The sequence below is a fragment of the Castanea sativa genome, chromosome 7 (assembly GCF_040712315.1).
Source record: "Castanea sativa cultivar Marrone di Chiusa Pesio chromosome 7, ASM4071231v1".
In the NCBI taxonomy this organism is placed as follows: Eukaryota; Viridiplantae; Streptophyta; class Magnoliopsida; order Fagales; family Fagaceae; genus Castanea; species Castanea sativa.
In genome coordinates, this window is record NC_134019.1 from 36,120,715 (window position 1) to 36,132,452 (window position 11,738).

General features: G+C 31.4%; 1 protein-coding gene across 1 annotated transcript; it reads left to right on the forward strand.

Moving 5' to 3' along the window:
- Nucleotides 1–1,687: 1,687 nt before the first annotated feature.
- LOC142642351 (uncharacterized) lies at nucleotides 1,688–4,296 on the forward strand. Its single transcript, XM_075816703.1, has 3 exons — nucleotides 1,688–1,820; nucleotides 2,905–3,932; nucleotides 4,003–4,296. Exons 1-3 carry the CDS (start codon nucleotides 1,764–1,766, stop codon nucleotides 4,106–4,108), a joined length of 1,191 nt encoding a protein of 396 aa, XP_075672818.1. The 5' UTR covers nucleotides 1,688–1,763; the 3' UTR covers nucleotides 4,109–4,296.
- Nucleotides 4,297–11,738: the final 7,442 nt, after the last annotated feature.

Genomic DNA, 11,738 nt, shown 5'->3' on the forward strand with positions numbered 1-11,738 from the left:
GATTTGCTCAAGTAAAAAAATGTGATTGATGCTAAAAAAATTTATAATAAAAAAAGAGTAAAATAATTTGATTTTTTCCTGTGCTAGTAGTTTCTTCAATCGTTATATTTTTAACTCTTAAAATAATAAAATATTTCCAAGCCGCCCATGAAAATCACGATCGAGGACAATTATCATGTATGGGTTTCCAGTTGAAAACAAAGAAATGTTAAGGTTCTCATCTCAATTCTCTTGCCAAGCATTCTCTCATCTTCATGTAACAAGTAAATTAGGGGCCGTTTGGTAAGAGACTTCTAGTAATGTTATTTAAGTTTTATAAAAATACATGTGGCAAAAAAATGTGTGGAAATACATGTAGAATAAAAGTGTGTAAAAATACGTGTTGTGGTGTTTAAAAAACAGTTTTCGTTGTTTAAACACTGTTACCAAATAGGGCCTTATATTGCTTGTATTCTATAGTTCATCACTTGAATTTCATATTACATTAGCACTATGTTTAGGTGTATATAAATAAATAAAATGGACAGAAATAGAAAATAATGAAAATGAAGGGAAAATAATTTTCTTAGATGCTTGAATGGAAATGAACCAAAAGTCTTATTTGGGGTTGAATGGAAATGAATATTTTTACTAAAACATAAAATTTTAACCAAAAAAAATTCATTAAAATGTATACTACGCCCTCCGATTTCTCCTAATTTTAGAGGGATTAAAATGGATTTAAGTGGGAAATAAATGGAATAAAGTCTCAAATAAGAAATTGAAAATAAAAAATAATATATATATATATATATTCTTAAAAAAATTTATTTTCATTACATTCCTCCCCCATCAACCTCTCCCAAAAACATGATAATGAGATAACAAATCAGTGAATGGAGATCAAACCTATGATCTTATAGTCTCATAGTGTTTTTCTTTTTACTTTAAGGAGTAGCCAGATTTCTCTAGGACATGGGATTTGTAAGGTTTAGGAATCCTTCTAGCAGTTATTAGGAGGGAAGAGGCAGAGAGAAGTCTATTAAGTTTATGTGTTTAAGTTTAACAAGAGGGATTCGGCCAAAAAAGTTTAACTAGAGGGAGTCTCTCCCATTCTTTTAAACCATTGTTTGTCAACTAAACGGGATTTGTTGGAAGTCTTTATTTTTTTTTTTTCCCCACAGTGTATCCTCGAGACTTTTAACCAGAGATTAATCACTGTTCGTGTCGAGTGGGCCCATGAAGAGGTAAAGTGCTGGCCCAAAAAATTCTTTTCAAAGTGCAAGTAGCAAGACTCAAATTAGGGAGCATACTCAATCAAGCCCAATACAAACACCTTGAAACCAATAACCCAACCAACTTGGCGAATCCTCTTGGTTCTATCTGATAGTTTCTACTTTATTTTGCATGATTTCAATGCAAGTGAAACTTCCAAACTTCCACTGCCCAAATGTCTTTTCACTTTTGTTTGTTGGAAGTCTCGAGCCATGCACACTATGATTATCTAGGAGGGGGGGGGGGGGGGTGGGGCGTCCCAATTTAAAAAAACCAAATTAAAGCAATGGTCCCACTATTAATATATTATTGTACATTGTACCAATAAATACTATAGCCATAACCAGGATAATTGATTAGATTTGATTTGATTTGATTAATCCCTCCCCAATTCTTTAGGATTCAGTCATTTTCATAGAGAGAAAATTATCTTTTGTATTTTGCCTATAAATAGCAAGGGCTAATAGATCTTCTATGCAGATTAAAAAAGAAGCAACTACTTTGAATTAATGATTGTAGACATGGAATCTCGTTTTGCATGGCTGACTCTCTTCACACTTCTCTTGGTAAGGATATGAAATTTGTACTTTGTTGATTTTTTTATTTTTTGAATCATGATTATGGAAAATGTTTGGTTCCAAAATGGTTTGGAGATATCTTGCTCCAACTCATGATATAATAATTAAAAATAATAATCTAATAATATACAGTTTTAATCATTTTTTTTTAATGAGATTTGTAACTTGTTTACGCTGCACTATATTCAAGGGGTTCAAATGAACACCTTGACTTCAAAAAAAATTATATATATAAAATAGTTTTTTGTTAGTTTAATACTTTAAGTTATTCTTTAAAATATTTTTGCACACCTTTTTTATATGTACTTCCAACTTTAAGAGTAAAGAATAAGTATTTGTGAATTGAAAGTGTCACTATTTTTTATAAATTTATATAATGTGAGTGAGTGTGTCTAATATTGATTGTGTACATTACTTTTTATTGTAATATTATTTGTGTGAATTATGATGTGTGTGGATATTTGTGTATACAATATAAATATAATATAGATTTATATAATTATGAAATATAAATAGTTTGTTAAGTGTGTATTGTTATTATGTTATAATAACTTTTTGTTACAAAGTTAGTATTATTGTAAAGTTAATGATTGTCCAAGTATTTGATTGATTAAATAGACTAGACATGTAGTGTATAATTTTATGTATGAATGAGTGTGGTTGTGTGCATCAATAATTAATACAAAGCCAATGAGTTTAGTTTAGTCATTTAGTTTAAAATATTTTTTATAAAAAAAAATAACAAATAGATAATAACAATTGCATAAAAATAAAATGTTAGATAAACTTAACAAAATAAAATGGTCATAGGCTCATAACTATCCACGTTGGCAATAAATACTCATAATGAACTATTATATAACAATTTAAAATTTAAAAACCTGGAGAAAAAAATTGTAAAACTTCATGTATTAATTTTTTTTTTTTTTTGGGCTGATAACTCGACATATTCAAGCTTTTTTTTATTAAAATTTTTCAATAACCCCCCTAAACAAAATTCTTGGAGTTGCCATTGATTATATGGTCCTAAAAGACCTTGTAAATTCTTACCTTTCTTTTTGTTGTGGATCAGTTTGCAAATACCACAGAATCAAGAAAGGATCTACGAGAATATTGGACTAATGTCATGAAAGATCAACCAATGCCAGAAGCAATTCAAGGCCTTGTTCATTTGGATTCATCACCATCTAAGCTTAGCAAGAAGGACAATTGCCACACATCTGAGGGGGCAACAAGCAAGGACCAAGGTGAGAAACCTTATGTTAAGGATTTTGAGCTGAGACCTAGTATCACGGTTTATATTAATGATGTTGGTCCCAAAACAAAGAATTTTGTTAAGGATTTTGAGCCCAGACCTAGTGTCACAGCTTATATTAATGATGTTGGTCTTGAAACAAAGAATAATTTTGTTAAGGATTTTGAGCCCAGACCTAGTGTCACAGCTTATATTAATGATGTTGGTCTTGAAACAAAGAATAATTTTGTTAAGGATTTTGAGTCGAGACCTAGTGTCACAGCTTATGTTAATGATGTTGGTCTTGAAACAAAGAAGAGATTTGTTAATGATTTTGAGCCGAGACCTAGTGTTACAGCTTATGTTAATGATGTTGGTCTTGAAACAAAGAAGATTTTTGTTATGGATTTTAAGCCCAGACCTAGTGTCACAGCTTATATTAATGATGTTAGTCCTGAAACAAATAATTTTGTTAAGGATTTTGAGCCAAGACCTAGTGTCACAGCTTATGTTAATGGTGTTGGTGTTAAGAATCAGAATAAATTTGTTAAGGATTTTGAGCCGAGACCTAGTGCCACAGCTTATGTTAATGATGTTGGTCTTGAAACAAAGAAGAAATTTGTTAATGATTTTGAGCCGAGACCTAGTGCTACAGCTTATGTTAATGATGTTGGTCTTGAAACAAAGAAGAATTTTGTTATGGATTTTAAGCCCAGACCTAGTGTCACAGCTTATATTAATGATGTTAGTCCTGAAACAAATAATTTTGTTAAGGATTTTGAGCCAAGACCTAGTGTCACAGCTTATGTTAATGATGTTGGTCTTGAAACAAAGAAGAAATTTGTTAATGATTTTGAGCCAAGACCGTGTTACAGCTTATGTCAATGTTGTTGATCTTGAAACAAAGAAGAAATTTGTTAATGATTTTGAGCGAAGACCCAATATCTCAGCTTGCAATGATGATGATGTTGGTTCTAAGGAAGAGAAACCATTTGTGGTAGACTTTGAGCCAAGACCAAGTGCTTCTGTTTATAGTGACTGATAAGGGAGGATAAAATATGTGCAATTTAGGGATTTTATGTAAAATATTCTGCAATTGAATAAGTAAGGAGCCCAAGAAAAAAAAAGGCTATGTAAAAGGGTTCTTATATCCTAATTGCACAACATGTAGGCTACTATGTAAACTTTGTGTGCTGATGATTAATGAAGCTATCGTTATGGTTTGTTCCATCTTTTTTTTTTTTCATTTGTTTGTTTGTTTTATTTTGGTAATGCAAGTGAAAAGAGAAATTATCGATGAATTAAAAGAATCCATAGTTGCATACTCGACTCAAATATGAATGTGAAACCTATGAACATAAGATGGGGAAGGAGCATACAATGAAAATTTGTTAGGCTTGCACTCACTCAGGTACGAAGCCATAATTATATCGTTGAGGGGCCAAATCATGAAAAAAAAAATTGACCATCCAAAAATAAAAAACATATTAATATATAAAATAAAAAACTAGATTCTATTAATAAGTATTAACAAAATACACTTAAATAAAAAGACAAATATCATAATTGTTATAATATATTTCACATCAATCATTTATGAGGAGGGCAAAATGAACTTTGACGTATTTTTATAAAAATCGTCTATGATTGATTATGTAATGAATTTCACAATAATTTCCCTTCCTATATACAAAATTAAAGAGTTTTTATAAAATCATCTTCCATTTTTATTTATCAAAAAAAAAAAAAAATCATCTTCCATTTTGGTTAGTTTTTGACAATATTTATGGTTGAAAATTCTCATTTCATAATTGCAATAAAAACGTTAAGCATAACCACTTTAAATATATAAATTAATGAGTTATTGATTTCTAGTTTTTACTAGTCACTACTCACTAGCTCAATTCTTAAATATTTGAAATGTTTTTAGAAATTTTAATGTCAAACTATATCGTGCTCCTAACGAGTTACATTTTTCAATAGCATTTTTACATGATATGTAAAGTCATGAATATAAAAGTTATATACCAACAAAAAAATATTAATTTTTTTTATGTTGCGTACCTATAAAATGGTTTCATAGTGGTAAGTAAAGCATCTCATAAATTGAGACTGAATGTTTCGATAACTTATTTAGGGGATGAAACAAGACGAATGACATCAAGTCCTCCCATGATTTTTAGGTAACTCTATGAATAAAATTAGAATAATTTTCTATATGATTCAGGAAAGCACAATATTTTACATCCTTAAATTTCTTCTAATTCGTCAACAATGAAGACATTATATCTTAGAATTTCAAATGGATTATTAAATAGAAAGCATGGTAGAGAAAAAGTTGAATCTTTATTGGCATATTTATTATCTCATTATATATCCAACATTTCTTTGACTAAAAAACTAATTCATTAGCTTTGTCAAATAATAATTTTTTATTAAAAAAAAATCCAAACACAAAAATAAGGAAAAAACAAAACACTCACACGGTCTTTTAGGTACAGCAAAACAGCATGATATTACTTTAAATCCCAGTGCTAATTAAAACTTTAACTTTAGTCCTAAAAAATAACTAAAAGGTCGTGATAATCACAAATGTAGTTTAGAATGTTCAAGTGACCATTTTAATTTTTGGGTTAACTTTCAATTTAGTGGTGTAAGGTTGAATTTATTCAATCATGTGTTGGCTTTATTCCGTGCCAAATTTCCTTGTAATTTAGCAATTGGATACTCTGTATTTAGGTAGGAATTATGTAAGAGTTGTGCGTGAGAAAGTGTGAAGAAAATTTAAGAAGTGTGTACTCAAAGGAGTCTTGCGACTGGATCTCACGACTGGCTCGCGACTGGCAAGTCGCCAAAGTGGCACACGTGTGAAGTATGCAAGAAGCTGAAGGTTCGCGACAGCTGGAGTACTACAGGACAAAAAGTACAGTCTAGCCTGAAAGTTATCTCGTGAGTCAAACTCGCGACTCGTTCTAGTCGCGAGGCCAAGTAGCCAAAATACCCTGTTTGGATGAAAACTAACTTTTTACATTCCTCACGTACCCTACTATAAATGCCCTTATACCCACAAAATATAGAGAGCTTCCAGAGAGAATTTTGAGAGAGAAACCATAGAGAAAACTAAGATTGACTCATCCACAATCTTTACCTTTTGATTTTCCAAATTCTTCTACTCTCACTGTCACGCTCCAAACTTAAAAGGGTCCAAAGCATGAGAAAGACGTTTCAAAGTACCTGTAAATTTTTCCTTTTTGATAACCCAATCTACATAAATCATATCAAGTACCAACATCAAGAATTATCATAATAATTCCATTGAATATATTCTTAAAGTAAGTCAGAGCTCTAAGCAATAATTATAAGGACATTTGGCCACAAAAGAATAAAAGTCTGAATAAATAATTACATATCATCAGCTTGTCCCATCAGTGGGAATAACGTTACAACTACTATAATATACAAAAGAATGAGTCAAGCCTATTCTAAGATGTACATCATCTAATATCTCTATTACAAAAGTTCAGCCTTCATCAGTAGTTAGTCTAACTACTGTTAGCCACCAAAAAAAAGCTTTCTCAAAAGAATGTTGCCTACTTTGAAAAGTTTATAAAATAATGGAATGAGACAGAGCCCAGTAAGTAGCATAGTTAATGGGAGTGGGGGAAATACAAGTTTCATTTTCAATAATAATAATATGTCAAAAATGATTAAATAATGAAATACAAAGTTTCTCAAAGTAAATACCTTGAAACTATATACTATAATCTGTGAGCACTAACAATATAATATCCAAAACCATAAAATCTAACATATTGTAGTTTATCACAAATATAACACACTAACACATAGACCGGTCAGGGGATCCACTCATTTACAACTGGCATGATATTGTCCTCTCTGATATGCAGACTGTTTGCCCCATGGACAGCAGTCTCACCCATACCCTCAAGATTTTTCTCTCCCCCCATGGGCAACAGAGAGAGTGCGTCAAATAAGACATCTCTTGTATGTGGTCTCTTGGCCCCATGGGCAGCAACCTCACCTACACATAATCAAGGAACCTCTTCCCCCCCATGGGCAGTAGGGAAGAATGCGTTATCCAAAGTGAAATGACACTAACCTGGATTTGATTCCGTTGTCACAAAAACTACTTAAACCAAATTGTGTGATCACTGAGAAATCATACATGGCATGGTGTTAAAATCACATAAAACTCACAAGTATACATTTCCTTTCAAATACATAGTTTATAACCAGGTAGCTTCAGAAAAACCTTAAATAATCTAACTTCCACAAAGTTTGTAAGGTTTTCAACTTCATTCATGTCAAAAAGATTTTCTATCAATTTCCACAAAAAAAAAAAAAAACAGAACAAGATAAGCATCTTTAGATTTTCTAATAAACCATAAAATCCATAATTTCCTTATCAAATATTAAATAAAACATACTCATATTTTTCATGTCAACAATTCATGCATTTCTCCAAATGCAATACCAAATATGATGCATTTTCATATATATATATATATATATATATATATATATATATATATATATATATATATATATATATATATATATATATATATATATATATATTAAGGTTACGACACAATAGTTTTTAGGAAAATATCATTTCCATAGGTAGTTTCCAAAAGCGTGTCTAACCCAAAAACAACATTTATGCAACATGGTTATTTTTCAAAAATTCCATTAAAAAGCTACTTACATCGCAACCACAAAAGCCTAATTCTCCAAGCTCTAAGGAGATTAGCTAGAACTTAAACAATATCAAGTAAACCTATCACAATAAGCATAGAGTTTGAAATTGTATCTAGCCACAATTTAGGAATTGTCAAATAAACACTTAATTAGGCAAGCCTAGTATTTAACCTCATCAATAATAATATATTTCATTTCCAAAGTTTCTCAACAAATTGATTCACAAAGCATAAACTCCAATTTATAAAGTTAACCCATTTAATATCATCTCCAGCATTATAACTAGTTTCCATAAAATTTACATGACATCATTAAGAGACCCATGAAAGCAAAATCAAAATATCATCCAAGTTAAGAAATTTAGAACTTCAACTAATTCCAAATAAATCTAGTGGCAATGAAAAAAATTAAATTTACCAACCATTACATGTTATAACTTAAAACCCCTAAATTTTCCACCATACATAAACCTTATGTAATCATCATTAGCACAAACCATATACCCACTCATCAAATAATTCCACCAATGCAAAACTCATACATAAAAACACATAAATATCACTTCCAATGCTCATAAATCACATGGGTATTGTAGGGTCAATGGACCCGTAATCTATATTGGGCCGACCTAAGAGTACTCGTAAAGCAAAAAGCCCAACCCGAAAGTGTTAATTGGCCCGAGGATAAAGAATGCCCGTCTATGAGACAATATGGGAAGAGAAAGAAGTCATGGTTGGATAAAATATTCCAAAGTATGATGCCGAGGATGGAAACGTTCTTGGCTACCAGTAGTCGAGGATGGAAAAGGGTGATCTGGCAGTTCAGGGTTGTTACTCTTGAAAATCCAGAGCATAAAGATGAAAGAAGTGAGGGTAAAAGATAAGAAGGGAGGATAGGAAATATCTAGGATAAAGCTGCTACCACCACATTGAAGGGGCTGCAACCACTTCTCTGGCCGCATTAATGAGGAAGTGATGCCTGAACGTCATGACTCAGTCTTCCATCTACCGCCAAAGACTTCAAGGAAAAAGGTGATGGGACAAGTATCTAAATGAAGACTTTGATCCACACGTGGAAGAAGAACAAAGAGGAGAAGGATGATATAAAAGGGGGATGGAAGACAGAAAGAAGGGGGGGGGTGAGAAACCATTTTGCATTGTGGAGAACACTGAACAGTAATACAAATTGTCCTCGGCATTTGACTGAAAAAGCTTTGTGTTACGATGTATGAGTGTTATGATGCATGAGTGTAGCAATTGAGCCTAACATTTACGTTATCCAATATTCTTAAACTTAGATTTGTAGCTCACTCTCTTTACATTTTATTGTTTTGGGCTTCTTAAGCCGATTCCCTCCACATTATTGGGTCCTGGTGCAATTTGTGGCCTTACACTTAATTTAACATATAAAGACACTACTTGACCCAAAAGCTTAAGCCAATGAGTTTAGACTTAATTTTACTATAAATTAACTACTCATTATTTTCATTTGTATCTAATGTGAGACTTCACTATTGAACTAACCACATAATTCACATGAATATTTCAACATTGTTGTTGGGTGCTTATGTGCAATTTTTTTTTTTAAATAAAATAAGTTGTAATATCATTTAAAAAATGTGAGCTCATTGCTCCATTAGACATATAAATAAAGGTAATTAATGGAAGTTGGCGGAGGGACCAATAACCATCACCTTAAAAACTTTAAAGATTAATATCTCTTTGAAATTTTAGGGATTAAAGCTGTCATTTGGTAGATTTTATGGACTAACAATGTATTCTGGCTAATTGAATTTTATTATTTTACCAATATTTGAACAAAAATTGCTTAATTTGGTCGTAATTTCTACAAAATTAGTAATGAGCTACCAAAAAATCGTTAGCCTAATACTTTTTTTTTTTTAAAGTCTCCTACCTTCAAAATTAATAGACAAGATAAGATTTTAGAAAAGTTACACTAAAAAGGCTATTGAAAGTATTCACCTAAAATCATAATAGGAAAAATCTAATGTTATTCATAATTTCACACCCAATTCACAACATTTCGAAGTTTTAACCTATGAATGGTGCACAATAAATATTTGCGATGATCTTTTGGGTAAGTGTTGTAATTTAATCATAAGTTGATAATGAAACATCTTAAACATTTTTTTTTTTAATTCTATAGTTATAATTGTGAGAGGGATTTACACCTTGGATACTACATGAAATTAGATGCGGATTTGGGTTTTTACTTAAGAGCATTTGTATTAGACAATGCAGAATAGAAAAATTGCTCAATTTTATCCATCTAAGCCCCAAAATCACCTACATTAGTCAAGTTAAAGATGTATAAATTTGTAAATTTGCTACAATAACTATGTAAATTTACACCGATTTTATTTATTATTTATTTAATTTTTTATTATTTCTGTACATATCCTAAAAATAAAGGAAAAGACTGAATTGTATGGTCTGTTTGGAAGTTTAGAGAGGGAGAAGAGTAGTAGGGAGTAGAGGGGAGGAGAGTAGTGGAGAGTAGAGTAGAGGGAAATGGTTATCCTCCACCTTATTTGGATGTTTTTAAAATTAGTAAAAGGGAATGGAGTAATTAGCACTTCCTCTTGTTTGTATGTTTTAAAAATTAGGATAGAAAGGAGAGGAAATGATTTAAATAGATAAATTTACCCCTATTTGAAAATGAACTTGCAACATTAGTCTATGATTAATTTGTTAGATTGAATAATTATTTAATCAACATTCTCATTTTATCAAATAACACTAATATACTCTAACAACAACAAAAAATAACACTAATAAAAGTATAAAACTACTATTAACTATTATAAAATAATTTTTTTACCTCAAAAAAATTATAAAAAAATAAAAATCATTTCATAAATTTCTACAGCCTTCTCCCATTTCTCACCAACCAAACAAAAAACTATATGACATCCAAAAAGTAAAATTAGAATTCAAAATTTTCTGATCAACCAAACAAGGTGGAGATGAGAGAGAGATCGGCCGGTTTGATCAAGGTAGAGTAGCTTTGGAGCTCGATGAGCTTTCTAGGGCAAACTAGGATGGCTCCGACCGATGACGTGGAGAGACCAATTGATCCAAAAGTGAGGCTGATGTACTCAGCGAACGAAGGCAACCTAGACGAGATCCGGGAGCTATTGGATTCCAGCGTCAACGTCAACTTCAAGGATAGCGATGGTCGCATGGCTCTCCACGTCGCAGCCTGCAATGGACTCACCGACGTCGTTTTGCTCTTGCTTGACCGTGGTTCTAAACTCGATCCCAGTGATTGCTGGGTAGCATAGTCCGGTTGGGTTTCTCTTTTCTGTTTGGTTGCTGAGAAAATATTGGATAGAAACTGTAAAAATACTAAATTTGTAGTGTTTGGTTGCTGAGAAATTGCGTTTGGTTTGTAAGAAAGCACTGGAAATATTTGTCATTTGTAATGTTAAACCATTTGGGTTCAATTTTTTTTTTCATTCACCTTAAATTTTCTCAGGAAACAAACAAGAATTAATTATATAACCAGTTTGTAATTTTGTTAATTTAGAAAGGGTAAATTGGAGAATTCATTTGATCAATAATTTATCTACTCTATTCTCCCTCCAAATCTCTCCAATTTGGGGAATTAAAAATGAGGGGTTAGAGGTAGTTGAAACCCCTCTCCTTCCTTCCTTAAAAAACTTCCAAACAAGGTAATTAAATTACTCTCCCTCCCTTTACTTTACTCCTCTCGTTTTTTAAGCTTCCAAATAGGCCAGTGTATGAAAAGAGAAACTTAAAAAAAAAACTATTTTAATAAAATAAAGTTTAGAATAATAGTATTTTTCAAAAATGATATAGAAGTAAAATTTTATGCTAAAATAAACATAAATTTGGCGAATATTCTGAGTGAGTAAAATAATACATGAGGCTGCAACTAAATAATCCTGCATCGCACACAAACACAAA

Excerpts from the sequence above, each read along its gene's own strand:
- LOC142642351 (XM_075816703.1), top strand. The coding sequence starts at position 1,764 with ATGATTGTAGACATGGAATCTCGTTTTGCATGGCTGACTCTCTTCACA. Across the intron at positions 1,821-2,904 it reads CTCTCTTCACACTTCTCTTG|TTTGCAAATACCACAGAATC; the intron begins GTAAGGATATGA and ends GTTGTGGATCAG. Across the intron at positions 3,933-4,002 it reads AATGATTTTGAGCCAAGACC|ACCCAATATCTCAGCTTGCA; the intron begins GTGTTACAGCTT and ends TTTTGAGCGAAG.